Genomic DNA, 17691 nt, shown 5'->3' on the forward strand with positions numbered 1-17691 from the left:
TAGACTTCTCGCAGTGGACGACAAGCAGTCCTGTAAGACCCCTGGTTTCTTTTTCGAGGATGGTGTGCTTATGCATCTATATCGTCCTCCTGAACTGAAAATTCTCGATTCATGGTCAGATGTATATCAGGTTGTTGCACCAAAGTCTATTAGACAGTCACTGATGGAGTTGAGTCATGATGGTATAGCTGGTCACCTGGGTATCCTTAATCCCTTGACCGCGGGGCGTCACTTTCATGACGCTTGGGAGCAGGGGATCATACCACGGGGTGTCACTTTTGTGATTCTGTGTTATTTTGAATTCGCCCGGGCTTTCAAGTGGCGCCTTGTATCATCTATCAGTACTGCCAATGTCCAACACTAGTCAGCACTCCTAATCTCAACTGTACTCCCATCCATTGTTGACAATTTAGCCATTTCTCCCTGTTCTTGACTCCCCTCCCTACCTCCCCTCCATTACCCTCTCCTCTCGCCTGCCCGGCCGCACTGTGCTAAGTAAATCTTCCCCGGATTTTCCGCTGACTTCATCCATTGAAATAAGCCCTATGTCCTATTCTTATACAAAATAATGTATACAAAAAAAGAAATAAGGTAAGTGATAGTGCCATACACCTGGAATTGGCTAATTATCACCTGACAACACCTCACGTGCACTAATTCGCTAATTTTCGCTGTTTATTTCCCCTTGAAATATGCCGTATAATCTATTCTCGTAATAAAAATACATATAAGAAAGGAAGGGAGAAGCCTAAGTGATATTTACATTTACTTGGAACTACCTAATTTATTATGTATAGTCTAGATTTCCTGCCAATCATTTCATAGCGTATATTTTAGCAGCTGTCACCACGCTGACATTGGCAGCCTTTCACTGCCCCTAGGGCACTACAGCATTCAGTTTACTGTCGTCTTTCAAGGTGAAACCACGTCGGATTCACACCTGTCCAATTCCGCCACTTTTTAGCCCCATACAAAAGGCCCTGTTTTTTTTTATTTTTATTTATTCTTTTTTATGTGATTGACTCTGGGCATAAGCTTCACAGCCTGCACTCAAGGCCCAGTAGTCCTCCTACGTACCATACACCTCTACATGTCACCAATTCGGTGCTAACACCCACCTTCCATTCTGAATACATGCTAGGGCTGTCTCATACAGGACTGGTGTATTGGTATTAGCGGGGGTATTTTTACGACATGTCAGCGGGTCTTCTGGTAAATAAGTAAGTCTGCCTTTACTGAATTCATATCCTTTAACTCTTCCCTGCCCCAGCAGGATTTGAACCCGGGTCCGTTAAGACTGCAGGCCAACTCTCTACCCCCTACTAATCCTCGTGTGGAATGGGGTAAAGGGCTAAGTGACTGCCGTGCAACGTGAACTGGCTAATTTATCAATGAAAATGATGGACAGTGACTATGATCTTTCTGGTGACTAAAACAGTGCAAGTGGAAATGTAATCAATGTGTAAATAATGTGTAAACGGCAAGTGAAAGCAATGAATGTAAATACAAGTGAACAGTGGAAAATAGTTTTATAAGTTACAGCAAGTGACAGTGCATAACACAGTGTAAATAAAATAGAAATGTAAATAATGTAAATGAAATAGAGAATGTAAATAGAAATGTAAATGAGTAGTAATATAAGAATACGAGTATATATAATAGGAGTAATGAAAGTTTCACTCTAGCATGTATGAATACTATGAGTTATGAAAGCAAAAGTGAAAGTGACAGATTCGCTCTCAACGCTAGTATCAGGACGAGAAAGTGAATGCAACGTATTTTACTGAAAGAGAAATTGAATGCCTACAGTGACAATAAACTACTATTACTGAAGGAAACTTATGGATAAAGACTGCAGACGTATATAAGTGTTATATAGTAACAGAAATATAAAGTGTGAGTGTTTTTATGAATACAGTAATAAATGACAGAATACCAGCGGCGAACGAGCGCAAGTGGGAAGCTTGTACGCGCTTGTAATTTTCACTGCTTTCACAGTGTTTTTTTTTTTTTTGGAGAATGGATTCCAAACTATTTGAAAATCATAGAATTGTGTTTCTAGTGATAATACCAGGCTGTGGTAATCATATTACAGGGTGTCGGGAAGTGTAAAGTGGAGACTTCGTTACCCAAATTAAGAAGTCTCCAAAAGTCCTACGGTACTCAACGAAGGCTCAACAATCATCCCAGGAGAAAGCTAAATGTATGTGCTATATGCATATGTAATTATAATATTTTAGGACTAATAACTGATTTTTAGCAAATATTTTTAAAAAGCCCGTCGGAGTGCGAATATCGCCGAGGGACATGCAAGGAGCTCCAAAAGAACCCCGCGGTTTAGGGGTTAAGACCTATAGGAAACTTTTGAGTCACTACTTCTGGCCTGATATGAGGAAGGATGTCGCACAGTTTGTGAAAACAGGTCACACGTGTTAAGTTATGGGTAAACCTAATGAGGTAATTCCATCAGCACCACTAAAGCCCATTCTAGAAGTATTTGAACCATTTGAACGTACTGTCCTTGACTGTGTCGTCCCCTTTCCAAGACTAAGAAGGGTAATCAATACTTGCTTACAGTAATGTGTTGTGCTACCAGGTACCCTGAAAAATATCTCTGCTAAACAAGTAGTGAAATGCCTATTACATCTCTTTACCTCTGTTTGGATACCTAGAGAAATCCAATGTGACCATGGTACCAGTTTCACTAGTGATTTGTTCAAGCAGATTCTCAAGGAACTCAATACAGAACAACATTTGTCTACTGCCTACCACCCACAATCACAGGGTTGCTTAGAAAGAGCTCACCACACTCTAAAGGCTATGATAAAGAATTACTGCCATGAAACAAAGTCTGACTGGGATGAGAGCATAGACTTTCTTCTGTTTGCTCTTAGGGAAAGTCCCCAAGAATCTCTTGGCTACTTACCTTTTGAACTCCTGTATGGGCGTCAAGTCAGAGGACCCCTTAGAGTTCTAAAAGACATGGTTTTGTGAAACCTCCCATCATAGTCAGTCTGTCCAGCAGTACATCGACAGTCTTTGAGAAAAGATTTCTCAAGTCAGGAATATTGCTAAAGAGAATTTAACTAAAGTACAAATGACTTGGAGGCGAAATGGTGGGGGACAGGGCGACTTGGAGGTGATTTGTTTGTGGCCACCCCAAACGGGATTGAGGCGTCTGGCAATAGATAGATAGACAAATGAAAATGAAAGACACCTATGACAGGAACACTAAGTATCGTAGCTTTTCGCCAGGAGACAAAGTACTGCTCTTTCTCCCTGTACCTGGTAACCCCTTAAAGAGTAAATTCTGTGGACCTTATGTCATCTCTAATAAAAAATGTCTGAACATAACTATGTAGTGTGCACTCCCGACTGGCGTAGGGATACCCAGTTAGTCCACATACACCTAATGAAGCCTTACCATGAAAGAAACCCAAAGGAGGATTTGGCTATTTGTTCCCCGGTTTGTAATGCACCTGTGAGTGCAAATTCTGAATGTCTTGATGAGCACTCCACTGAGCCAGAGACAGAAGTGACTGAAATTCCCTCACCAATGACTAATCCTAAATACAGTCATATCCTATAGTCTGTCTCAGGAAAGATGAGGGTAGAATATCGTCTATTTTACTCCAAAGTCACTGTCAAAGGCCGAACGCACCTGACTTAACGACCTGTGGGAATACAGGCTGGCCAGGTACAAGGCCTGAGGGCAAGAGGCACACACAAACACACACACACACACACACACACACACACACACACACACACACACACACACACACACACACACACACAATGAATGAATGGGTATAAGTGACCCGCTATGCTCACAGGTCAATATGAACTGTGGTTCCTGTTTTTGGATGCAAATTTTTTTTTTTTTTTTTTTTTTTTTTTTTTTTTTTTTTTGTGAGTTACAAAGTGCTAAAAATAAACGAAAGATATTGGACCAGTTATTCGTTGTATATTTAGATTTAATAGCATATTATTCCTTTTATTTTACTTTTTCTTTTTTTTTTTGAGCTTGATTCACCTGTCATCAAGAATTTGTAAGTTGGCATCTCAGGTCACAGCACCTCCTGACTGACTCCTGGGAGATGACAAGACAGAGTTGTCTGTCTTGAGAAACTCACATCGGAAGTGACAGGAATATCTGTGAGCTCTATACAAAGATTCAAAAAGGAAGCAAGACAAGGCAGCGTTTCCTTGCCCCCGTCGAAGAGAGCCAGCATATCTCCAGTGGTGGACAGCATGGACGCGTTTGATATGGCATGTCTTCGCAGAATTGTCGCATCATGTTATGAGAGAGGTGAAGTTCCGAATTTGGATCAAATTTTAGCGAAGGTAATGGAGGAGATTAATTTTAAGGGATCAAGAGCAAGCCTTCACACACTCCTGAGAAAGAATGGATATACTTTCAAGAAATCAGATAAAGGACGAAAAATTCTGATGGAACGACGTGATATTGCTTTGGCACGAGCAATTTATCTAAGTAAAATACAAGAAAACAGAGAATCAATCAACCCACGGCAAGAGATTTACATAGATGAGACTTAGGTTAATCAAAACGAGAGTGTCAATAAATGCTGGACAACTGCAGATGGAAAACTGGGCCCATAGGTGAAAAGTGGCAGAGGATCCAGATTTATCATTATACACGCAGGCGGAGAGGATGGATTCATACATGGAGGTTTGAACATGTTCAAATCTCAGAATGGTAACAGAGGAGATTACCACCAATCAATGAATCACCACACTTTCAAAGCATGGTTCGAAGACCAGTTACTCCCAAACAACCCACCCCATTCACTGCTCATTCTGGACAACGCTTTGTACCACTCTAAGATCCTCAATAAAGCACCAATGCAGGCTTCCCGTAAAAATGAAATAATAGAATGGCTGAGGGAGAACAACGTCCAACACAACTCACAACACTCCAAGCTAGAGCTGCTAGATCTGGTGGAAAGAAACAAAGACAGGCAAGAGTATGAAATAGACACTATCGCAAAAGACCAAGGACACGAGGTTTTACGAAATCCGCCCTACCACTGAGAATTAAATCCAATAGAACTTATATGGGCTCAAGTGAAATATGAAGTAAGAAAAAAGAATTCCCATAATAATTAGACAATGCGTGTGGTGGAGGAAATCACAAGAAATGCAGTGAGGAAAGTGACACCAGAAAACTGGCAAAAATGTATGGAGCATACGAGAAAGCTAGAAAAGGAATATATCAGAAATGACATTGTGCGCAGTCACATGGTCGAAGAATTCGTCATTAACGTGGCGAATGATTCCACCAGTGAAGAAGAAGGTTTAGATGAGGAACTGGCAAAAATGTATGGAGCATACAAGAAAGCTAGAACAGGAATATATCAGAAATGACATTGTGCAGAATCACATGGTCGAAGAATTCGTCATTAACGAGGCAAATGATTCCACCAGAGAAGAAGAAGGTTTAGATGAGGGAGACATGAATATCGAGTAATAGATAGATAGAGAGAGAGAGAGATTGTATTTTCAGTGTAAATTTTAGAGTATAATGAATATTTATTAAGGAAATGCTACTGTTGATCCTTCGATCAGTAAAACTATTGTAAATCAGTTTATGTTTTTTCATAACATTTTTCTTCATAAAGAATAGTAATAAAACAATAATATAAAATAATATAAAACAATTTTTCTTCTTCATCTTTCATGGCTATTTCATTGGCTTCCTTACCCTAACCCTCCCCACATTCCGACCCAGGCCACTCCCATCCTCCATCCCTCCTCATATGGACCGATATCTGGGCACTGATAGATAAACAGAGGCTACACACTGTTTTATTATTTAAGTGTCGTGTGTGTGTGTGTGTGTGTGTAGAGGAAAGAAAATGGAAGAGGGAAGGAGAAAGGACCAGAATCCTGAGGGGACCTCTTAATCCTTCACACGGTCACTCGTGTTCCGATTTTGGCAAAGGCTTTGTAAAATTCTCTCCTTCATATTTCCTGAGACAGACTATAGCTGACATAGATAGTCATCTTTCTTATCTTGCTGATCTACAAAAGGAATGTGTCAAAAGGATACTAATGGATTTCCCTGAAGTGACTTCTGACCTCCCAGGGTTTTGTAACGTGCTGATGCACAATATTAATCTTATTCCAGATGCCAAACCCATACACCAGCCGGCATGCAGAGTTAATCCTCTCAAGAAGGAGACCATGAGAAAGGAGGTTGACTTTTTATTGGAACACGATTTAGCACAGCCTAGTTGTTCTCCCTGGGCTTCACCATCTTTGTTAGTTCCCAAGCCAGATGGTAGCAGTTGGTTCTGCACAGACTATTGTAGACTGAATAGTGTAACCATCCCTGATTCTTATCCTCTTCCGTTAATCGACGATCTGGTGGACAGTGTAGGTCAGGCACAGTTCATAACTACAATTGACCCACAGAAGGGATATTACCAGATCGGATTAACCAAGAGGGCTAAGCCTCTACCCACCTTCATAACCTCTTTTGGATTGTTCCAATACAAAGTAATGCCCTTTGGATTGGTTAATGCCCCGGCTACCTTCCAGAGGGTCATTAACTATACCATACAGGACCTCCCAGGAATTGCAGCCAATTTAGATGACATTCTAATTATTTCAGATGACTGGGATGAACATCAGCAGAGACTTCGCTCCCTTCTAGCAAGACTGAGAGATGTGGGCCTCACAATAAAACTCGCAAAGTCCACCTTCGCCCGTTCGACAGTGACTTATCTTGGCCATGTAGTGGGGAAAGGGCAGGTGCGTTCCAAAGACGCCAACATTGAGGCAATTCTGTCCTTCCCAACTCCTAATTCCAGGAAATCTTTCATGAGATTTCTTGGAATGGCAGGGTTTTATAGGAAATTTTGCCCAAATTTCTCAATCATTGCATCCCCGTTGACTGATCTGACTAGTCCGAAAGTTCCTTTTGTTTGGTCACCTCAGTGTGAGTCTGCATTTCAGAAGTTAAAGTTGCTTCTTGAATCAGATCCTGTTTTGAAGACTCCTGATATAAATGCACAGTTCATATTACAAATTGATGCCAGTCAGTGTGGTGTAGGAGCTGTCTTGCTGCAAAGCTTTGAGAATATTTTACACCCAGTCTCCTATTATTCATACAAGTTAAAGAAAGCTGAATTGAACTACAGCACAACAGAAAAGGAGGCTTTAGCTCTAGTGTTAGCTCTGAAGAAATTTCAGTGCTACCTTTACCAACATGCCTTCCCCACAATCGTATATTCCAATCACAATCCTCTTGTGTTCCTACAGCGAATGAAGAACAATAATCTGCACATCCTGAGGTGGGGGTTACAGGTCCAGGAATATGCCTTGGATATCCGGCACATCCGGGGAGTGGAGAACTTCATCGCAGATACGCTATCCAGGAACCCTTAGGAGACCTCAATGAAACTGGATCCTTAACCTCCTTCCCTCACTGGAATCAGGTTCTTTAGTCCTCTTCCACCACGACGTACGAGGACTTGGAGGGAGGGATATTATGTTTGGACCTGCTTCATCCCGCCAAAATAGTTTTATTACTTCACCGAGCTGGATACTGTGAACTCGTCACGAACTGATTCACTTCTCTTGATTGCCTGGAGCTTCACGAGTCCATTTGTCCCTGCCTACCGATATGAAGGCTTCACTGCTCTGCACCTACTTCGGTACAATTCTGGATATATGAGGCCTCAACCAAGTCAACAAGCGACGAGTTCCACACACTCTCATCAGTAGCTATTCTGGACTAGTCTGTAAAGGACGACAACTCTCTGGACCTTCCCCCCCTCAGTGTTGTGATTGTCGGATACCAGTGCCTGATCATCTTGTGGTTGTGTGCTGATAACTGCACTGGATAGGCTGACTGATCTGCCATTCTGGATAAGCTTTATCATTTGTTTTTTCCTTCTGTTCTTTTTATCTTCAATATATTTGTACATGACTGTGTGAAATGACTGATATTTGATTATGTGGGAAGCTGAACACATACGTTTTAGTGATAAGAATATAATAATGGTGGTGGTGTACATAATTTAGATAAGTAAAAGTATTGTTTTAGTACAGTTTTCCTTTACCTATGATAATTTTATTATCTCATCTATTTTGTTGCGGTCATATGTACAGTCCGATGTCATTACCACTGATATATTTTTAAATAAAGAATTTCCTCATACTTGTGATCGTAATAATATATACAGTAGAACCTCTCTCATTCGGACTATATGGGGGGAAGGGTTGTCCGAATTAGCAGATTGTCCAGACCATCAGGGTAATCTCCAGTTCATACCAAAAACTATCTACATATGGTATGTTTGTTAATTATTAACATATGTGGCATATGTCAACCCTATGTAACTGCAAAAGATGAAAGGATACTAAAATAACCCAACTAATCATGTATGACAGTTTTGTATTGCATAATTTACAGGTAAGGCCATGACAAGAAACTAGCCTACATTTTAAATTGTAGTAAGTGACTAAGGCCTGTGTAGGCAAAAAAATAAATTCATTAATTAACTGTAACATCTGGAATAAAAATAAAACTTCTGTAGGCAAAAAATACATTGTCATCTTTGGCATATTGATAACACCCATATGGGCAAGAAGCTAATGTTTAATGTACAAGTGAAGCACATTTAAGTACAAAAAATAACCTACAGTAATCATTAAACACTGCACAATATTCTGACCCATTTTTGTGTATGCAAACTCCTCCTTTTAACACCTTTATTCATTGCAGAAGCTACACTTGTATTAAGGGGCATGGTAAGGAGGATTAACTTTTGAAATACAGCGTAAAAATATAAATGGTTGGTGAACTAGTTGATGGAACAAATGCTAGCATGTGTTTAAACAGGCGCCCATGTTGCGACCTAGCATGATCCGAGACTAAACGAATGACGATCGCTTTCCGCGCCGATACTGAAAATGACTTTAGAATTACTTTCAACATATTTATGGAGCTTATTATTTTTAAATTTTGTCCGAATTAACAGAAATCCGGATCAAAGGGGTCCGGACCAAAGACGTTCTACTGTATATATATATATGTACTGTATATATATGGAGCCTCTGTGGTACAGTGGTAGAGTGTGCGTTTCGTATGTGGGTGAGCCAGGATTCGTGCCCCGCCAGGGTTATAAACATTGGGAGTGTTCACCCGGCCACGTACTGCATTGGCGGACACAAGGGGTGCTGTGGTTGAACCAGTGTCGCTTACTATAAAGAATGCTTGCATCCAATGGGCTTGCGCAGGCCAATTACACTTGGTTCACAGACTACACACACATATCCAAAGCCACTCCAACACTACAATTACACTTACAAGCATTTCTCACCCTACGTACAATCTCTACCAGACAGCCTAAGCCACTTGGTAGAGATACATTGGTTGTATTGTCCCAACTTCGGTCAGGATAGGCCGGTCCTGCAGTGGATACTCAAACGGCTGATGATGATGATGATGATGATGAAGATATATATATATATATATATATATATATATATATATATATATATATATATATATCTTGAAATACCATGGGGACATCACACAACCTTGTTGAACACCCACACTAATCATGAACCATTCACTTAGATGCCCATTTACCCTTGCACATGCCTCACTACCATCATAAAAGCTCTTGATGGCACCTAGTAGTTTACCACCTACACCGTACATGCCCAAAACCTTCCACAATCCTTCTCTGTCTACTTTGTCATATGTTTTTCCAGATCCATGAATGCCAGAAATACCTTATAGCCCTTCTCACAAGCCTTCTCCACTATCTGTCTCACTGTAAATATTTGATCCACACATCCTCTGCCACTCCTAAAGCCACCCTGTTCATCACTCACTAAGACTTCTGATATCTCTCTTACTTTATAGTAATTCTTCCACATACCTTCCCTACCACACTCAATAAACTTATACCACAATAATTCTTGCACTCAATTCACTTACCTTTATTTTTGTACAATCACAGCCTTTTTCCACTCTGCTGGCACAGTTTCACTCATCCATGCCTTCTTACATACAGTGCCCTCGCACAGTGAATGTAATCAGAGTAAACGATTCGCCAAGTGAATAAGCAGGGAGTAATCAAGTCCACAAAACTATAATGAACAAGTTGAACCCCGAGTGAACGAAATCGGGGAAAAGAGTAGGCCACAATCGCCGTCTCCCACATTGAACAACCCCCCCACTCCTAGTAAACGCTCCATAAGAGCCCAGATCTAAGCAACCTGTTGAGCAGTATCCATTGGAGGCCAAAGATCTGCCAAGGTAGAAGATCAGTAAAATTCTTGTGGCAGTGGATGTTCGGAGAGAAGAGGTCAAGGTAAAAGAAATGAGCTACCTTAGGACACAGGAAGTGCTCAGTGGGGTAGAAACCACTTTTCGTTATTACACTGAAAGGCATAATATGGAAGTCAACAGAAGAAAACAAACACCCATCACACGCTACTACCGAACTCTACATAGTCCGCTACACTTCCTGGAGAAGACGATGATGATATGATGTCAGTGGTGTCATCTTTGGACTCTGAAGGTTTTATGGGAGAGGTGAATGAGGTATAGGCACATGGGGAAGTGGTTCAGTCAACAGTGACGGGAACAAAGAAGTGGAAGGTGATGTGGTGGGGTCACCCTAAGTGTATCTCCCTGCCTTGGAACCACCTGTATTGAAGCCAATTAGGACTGGCATCTGCTCCACTTAAGGTAAATAACCATGTGTTTTATATTTTGTATACCTGTACTGTATGTGTTTGAAATGTGCCCTTTAGTACATCTGTGTCTCAAAAAGTGGACTTTGAGGAAGCAGTGCCGCCCACATACTATTTTTTCCATAAGATATGTTGTTCACAGAGAATGAATTCGCAGTAAACGATCTCGTCTGCTGCCCATAAACTCGTTCATTGTGCGAGGGCTCTGCATCTCCAACAAGAACTTCATTCTGCACTCTCCACGACACTTAAGCATCTCTGCATACGCCTCATCAACTCCAGTTCCTTTCCCATTTTTCAGCTGCGTCACAGTGTTCTTCACCTGTGAGAGAGTCATGTTTCCTGGAACTGCATTCCTTCTCTGCACACCCTCAAAACCAATCATGTTTACAGCAGCTCTGCTCTCTCTATTCCCATTCATCAGGCTATCAAAATATTCTTGTATTTTATGCTTAATTTCCATCTTTTACTTGTAGGAAAGTTTTTAGGATAGAAGGCTGAGAGAGGGCTGAGACAGATAATAATGCAACATCAGGCTTGACGCCGAATATTGAGCCGATGGGGAGTACTGTGCAATATCCGTTTTTTCACATTACTCGGCACAGGGCTTGGCTGAATTATGCTGGATAATTGAGAGTTTACTGTAAAAAGCTATAATACGCAAAATAAAGTGTTGAGAGAAAGAGAGAGAGAGAGACAGACAGACAGACAGACAGACAGAATAACAATATACAGATAACTCACAATCTCTATGAAAAATTGGCAGCAGTAGTTTCAGCAGCACTCTTCTGGCTTCTTGAATGTTCTCTTCTGAATCTAAGGGAATGTCAATCTGTGGGAGCAAACCAGTAGAGATACAATTAGACAGACCATCACTGATGGGTTATGACAAGTTTCTACCCCATAAGAGTGAGCTATTTCTTCGTAGCCATAATAATCATTTCATCATCTAATCCTACGTTGCCCCATGAGGAGCATACGAGCCTAGAGCTAGGCAAGTTGGTCCTGACATTTAAGATGAGAGTGACCTGCCTCACTCATCCCTGCGCGGCATCACGTGAGCAATAAACCCTAACCACTCTTTGGATATAAACCTTCACCGGCTCAATGCGACTGGAGCGCTGTAATTACCCATTAAACCATCAGGTGCCAAAATTTGGTTATATGGTTACCACCCAGTGTAGTAAATGGTTTCTTGGTGTACAGGAAACCTTTTGGTTTGTCACTTAGTGCAGAGTCACTCAAAGGCAGAAGGAAGAGGAAAGAGTGAGGGAAAGAAAGACAAAAGAGAAAGTGCAAAGTCACCCGAACACAGAAGAATGAGGAAAGAATGAAGGAAAGAAAGAAAGAAGAGGATGGAAGGAAAGAAGGATGGAGGAGAGGAAAGAGGAGAGACCCGAGCGCAGCATTACATCGAGTGAATGGATGGTAAGTGCCTCCACCTACCACTTAAAATCCTTAAATATCCTAGCTATCCTACTGCAACATACCTACTGAGTCTGAGAATGTTTAATTCATTCTATTTCTGCCACCTCCTGATGATTCCACATTATTTGCCTCAGAATGGGATTTTTGAACACGAGGGGTTTGATATCGTTTTCGTTTTGTATCATTTATAAAGGCTGTAACATACTTGCATGCATTGGCCTTGGTCACATAGTGGCAGTTCTCCGTGCTGCTCAGTTGCTAGGAGGCTGCCAGAAATTGAGCAGCATGGAGAGCCGCCATTAGGTGACCAAGGCTGATGCATATATACATGATCAAGCCTTTATAAACGATATGATTCAAAGATTATCCTACAGTGATAACATTTACCAAGCTAGCCTTATCAAGGTCGTACCCTTAAACCCTTCAATCTGTTAATTTTTTTTCTTATTTCATTTTTCCCACCGTCAGATAATTTTATTACACCCAGGAAGAATTTGCTGTGGTGGAGAGTTTAATGAAAGCTATATCTAAGCGGTGAGGATCTGTCCGTTCTCCCCTTTGGGGCTAAGATGCGAATGAATGTGTTTGAATGGATGAGTAAATGGGGAGTATGTCGTCCTGTCTCGGCTACCTCCCTTTCCTTGGGGGAAGCAGCCTAGGTATATAGATAGATAGATATCTAAGCCCTCTGGTTCAAAAAGTCCATCAAACATGGATAAAACTGTCTGTTGATATATGGAGTACAGTGAAAAGTGTATCAATGGACTCATGGGGTTAATTTCATCACTGCTAGCTGAATGAACTCAAAAACTAGGATTTCTCTCGTGCTTGTTTCATGTGGGCTAAATTCCTATTTGCAATGTTTCCTTCTTTATGATTACTATGTGCAGTATTATATGTTGCATACACTCACCCTGAAATGCGTTGGCAATGAAACAAGTGACAGGAGAGTGTGTAGTGCTGAGAGAGATGCCACAGTCATTTCCATGTAATACTGAAAAAAGAAAAAGGAAATCACTGTCATCATCATTACCATCATCATCTTGATATCTTTTCTGACCTACAGATACGGTGGGGCAAAGTTATATATATACATATATACAGGTAAGCCCTTAATTCACGCGAGGGTTAGGTTCCCAGACCCTTCACGTATGTGGTAAATTCACGTATATGTTCTGCCCTTGTGTGCACATAATTACTCATGTCTATATGTATATTACATCTGAATAATACTGTTTATGCACTACATACACCTTATAAACTAACATAAAGTATTAAAAACAACAAAAATATAAGAAATTTAAAACTGAAACCTGACAAGCACAGGCATAGGTGGAGACACTTCAGCAGTCTGGTGCACCAGCCCTCACTGCCTCCCATATGCTGCCTTCTGCCTTCTTTATTGTATGAACAGTTGACTCACTCACCCCAAACATGCGGTTCCAAGACAATTCAAAGGCGTAGGTGGAGACACTTTAGCACAGTCTGGTACACTAGCCCTCACTGTCTCCCGTATGCTACGTTCTCCTTCTTTATTGTATGAACAGTTGACTCACCCCAAACATACGGTTCTGAGACAATTCACCATCAAGTCAATTCACCGTCAAAACATGGACAATTCCCCGTCATTCTATTAATATACTTATTATTGATTAATTAATACTTTAATAACTAATTTTCAGGGGGATTTTATAACTTATATAAGTAAAAAACTAGTGTACTGTACTTGCTAAATAAACTGGTATGTAAATAAATGACGGGGAATCGCCCTGACGGAGAATTGTCGCCGACATTCCACCCTGAAGTTTGTCCAACACTTTAACTTTGTCAGTGACACCACTTTACCAGCCCGCTTTGGTGTGTTACCTCATGCATCACTAGCACTACGCTTAGGCCCCATGTTGGCAGACAAGGCAAGCAATCACTGGAAGGCGGAAAAATAAGCCACAAATAACGATTCTCGATCTCGAGTCACGCATGATTCGACTGTCGGATTCAAACTGACTGTATGGTGCGTGGTAGACCGACCTCCCAGGCTCCCACACACACATACACACACACATACATATATGTATGCACACGGGCAGCAGGTAGGCACTTTTTATAGTTTATTTATTTCTCTTGTATATTGAAATTACTTATTTGAATACTAGAATTTTGTTTTAATTATTGTACGAAAAATTCATCTATAACAGAAATCGCGTAAAAAAAGGTTCGCGTGAATTAAGGGATTACCTGTATATATATATATATATATATATATATATATATATATATATACAGTAACCCCTCCAATATCCGGATCAATAGAGCCATAGGCAGGTCCGGATAGTGGTCCTGTCCGGATATTGGGCCCCAGCTTATGGACTAGTACTTATGGACCCTAAGTCTGAAAAACACCTATACAACTCCCTCTGGACATGCATTGCACCTATTTAAGACCCAAATCACACCAATAAGGGACATAAAAGACTGAAATAAATGCAAAAGAACCATAAAATGAGGTTTTAGAGGTGAGTTTATACAATATTAAACATTCTGGGTACTTACAAGTCCCTTCCTCTTGGACTGGTTTGAACCGCCAGTTTGCAGTCCACAGTTAATCCTCTGCACTCTAAATTCTAATTTCTTAACACTGCACAACACTGTAAATTCCTGTGTGTTCTAGTGGCAAGGTATTGCAGTTTATTCACTGTTTATTCACAAAAAACAAGCACCTGTGGCTTGCACTGTTATGAGTATCTGCTCTCCATCGGAGTTAAGCTGTGACTGTTGATGTTGGTGGGGTAACAGAGTTGCCAGATCGCAACAGCCACATTACCAATCTCCTCAACTTTCATTGTCAAATATAACTTTTCATTACCAAATTCGTAAAGCTAGCATATATTCTTCACTAATTATATATACAAGTGGAAATACATGTAATCACTCTCCTTATAACTAACACCATGTTGATTATTTTCACACTATGTAGGGTAGCAGATTAATCAGAGAGAGCAAACAATCCACCATCTCCATCCTGTGTATCCTCATACATGTGAAAAATCCATTTGGTAATGCATTATTCTAATTCAGTACCAAACGAATTTTTCATTACCAAATTGGCCCACACTTGGTAATGAAAAATACCAAATGGCAACCTGACAGGGGCGGGGGGAGGGGGAGGAAGGAAGGGGTGAAGGGACCATGGTGTAACAGCTGTTTGGCGCCAGGCGGGAATTTCAAATTATGGGATGGAAAAAAGTCAGATTTTTTTCGAATTTTTTGCGGTTTTTGGCCCATTTTGGGAATATTGGATCCCAGGAGGATTATGTCCGGTTAGTGGGGATGTTCGGATATTGGGCGTTCGGATATTAGAGGGATTACTGTATATATATATATATATATATATATATATATATATATATATATATACTGTATATATCCATCCATCCATCCATCATCCAATCCAACGTTGCTCCATGAGGTGCGTAGATGCCCGGGGCTAGGCAGCTGGTCCTGACATTTAAGATGAGAGTGACCAACCTCACTCATCCCTGAGTGGCATTACATGAGCAATAAACCCCAACCATCCCTTGGATATAAACCTTCACCGGCTCAATCCGACTGGAGCACAATAATTACCCACTAAACCACCAGGTGCCAAAATTTGGTTATATGGTTACCACCCAGCATAGTAAATAGTTTCCTGGTGTACAGGAAACCATTTATGTGTGTGTGTATGTGTGTGTGTGTGTGTGTGTGTATATATATATATATATATATATATATATATACAGTAGAACCTCTCATTCGGACTATATGGGGGGAAGGGTTGTCTGAATTAGCAGATTGTCCAGACCATCAGGGTAATCTCCAGTTCATACCAAAAACTATCTAGTGTACATAAGGTATGTTTGTTAATTATTAACATATGTGGCATATGTCAACCCTAAGTAACTGCAAAAGATGAAAGGATACTAAAATAACCAAACTAATCATGTACGATAGTTTTATATCGCATAATTTACAGGTGAGGCCATGACAAGAAACTAGCCTACATTTTAAATTGTAGTAAGTGACTAAGGCCCCTGTAGGCAAAAAAATAAATTCATTAATTAACTGTAATATTTGGAATAAAAGAAAACTTATGTAGGGAAAAAATACACTGTCATCTTTGGCATACTGATAACGCCCATCTGGGCAAGAAGCTAATGTTTGATGTACATGTAAAGCACATTTAAGTACAAAAAATAACCTACAGTAATCATTAAACACTGCACAATATTCTGACCCATTTCTGTGTAAGCAAACTCCTCCTTTTAACACCTTTATTCATTGCAGAAGCTACACTTGCATTAAGGGGCATGGTAAGGAGGATTAACTTTTGAAATACAGCGTAAAAATATAAATGGTTGGTGAACTAGTTGATGGAACGAATGCTAGCGTGTGTTTAAACAGGCGCCCATGTTGCGACCTAGCGTGATCCGAGACTAAACGAATGACGATCACTTTCCGAGCCGATACTGAAAATGACTTTACAATTACTTTCAACATATTTTTGGTGCTTATTATTTTAAATTTTGTCCAAATTAACAGAAATCCGGATCAAAGGGGTCCGGACCAAAGAGGTTCTACTGCATATATATATATATATATATATACACTACCCTCGCGTCCAACACGCGTTAGTCCAGCACGATTCAGGTCCAGCATGGAGCGCAAATAATTAGTATTATTTAATACGATTTAATTACTGCAACACAAGTGTGTTAGCATAACACGCACAGAGCTCCGAGAAGTGGGTGAAATCCGCAGAGTTCAACTCTAGCACGATCACCCCCGGTCCAACACGGTCATACTGATGATGATAGCCAATGAAAACTTCTGATCAAGTAGCCTTCCCCGCCCGCTATTGTGACGTGATCGTGATGCCGCCCAATTAAAAACGCTTCTGGTGTCACGTGATGTTTTGTTTAAATTTCTCCCGCCACAACGCCACTCAGTCGCATAATTGCATTGGAAGGTGCTTTTTTCTTGCTGCATTTTCTGCCCTTGTTACTGCATTTTACCCTGCTCACGATGCCTAGGAAGCCTTCTGAGAACCCCAAGAAGCGTCGGCACCTCCCTCAGGCCACCAAGCTAGAAAGCATTGAGAGGCAGAAGAAAGGGGAGAGGAAAGTTGACATTGCCAAGGCCTACGACATGAATGAAGCCAACGTGAGGACCATAATAAAACACCAAGACAAGATCCTGGCAGCCGAAGGCTATCACACGGCACTTCATACCAGGTTTGCCGAGGATACGATGGTAAATCGGAACGGTAACGTGGTAAAATTGCCGACGATACCACGGGCATTTGGAATTCATCTGGATGGATTCCTGCCAAGGATACGACGGGCAAAACAGTGTGACCAAAACCCAGACGACTCGACAGAGAATGTATCGTACTACAGCACTGAACATTTAGCCTGACACTGAATACATATTAATATTTTAGAATAAATATCAATCGTTTTGAAACCCTTCTCATTGGCGTGCGTA

The 17691-nt window shown here is 40.8% G+C and overlaps 1 protein-coding gene across 1 annotated transcript in view; it reads right to left on the reverse strand.

Moving 5' to 3' along the window:
- Positions 1–17691, reverse strand: part of LOC145416941 (serine-protein kinase ATM-like) — a 505436-nt gene that overhangs the window by 382759 nt on the left and 104986 nt on the right. Inside the window, exons 14-15 of the mRNA XM_080285796.1 lie at positions 11474–11572; positions 10881–11101 (exon numbers count right to left, since the gene is read on the reverse strand). Coding sequence (XP_080141922.1) covers positions 10881–11101; positions 11474–11572 — 320 coding nt within the window. The remainder of the gene's footprint in view (positions 1–10880; positions 11102–11473; positions 11573–17691) is intronic.

Source organism: Coenobita brevimanus, chromosome 108, assembly GCF_032717465.1.
Source record: "Coenobita brevimanus isolate Jiangsu-jjx chromosome 108, ASM3271746v2, whole genome shotgun sequence".
NCBI classification, from domain to species: Eukaryota; Metazoa; Arthropoda; class Malacostraca; order Decapoda; family Coenobitidae; genus Coenobita; species Coenobita brevimanus.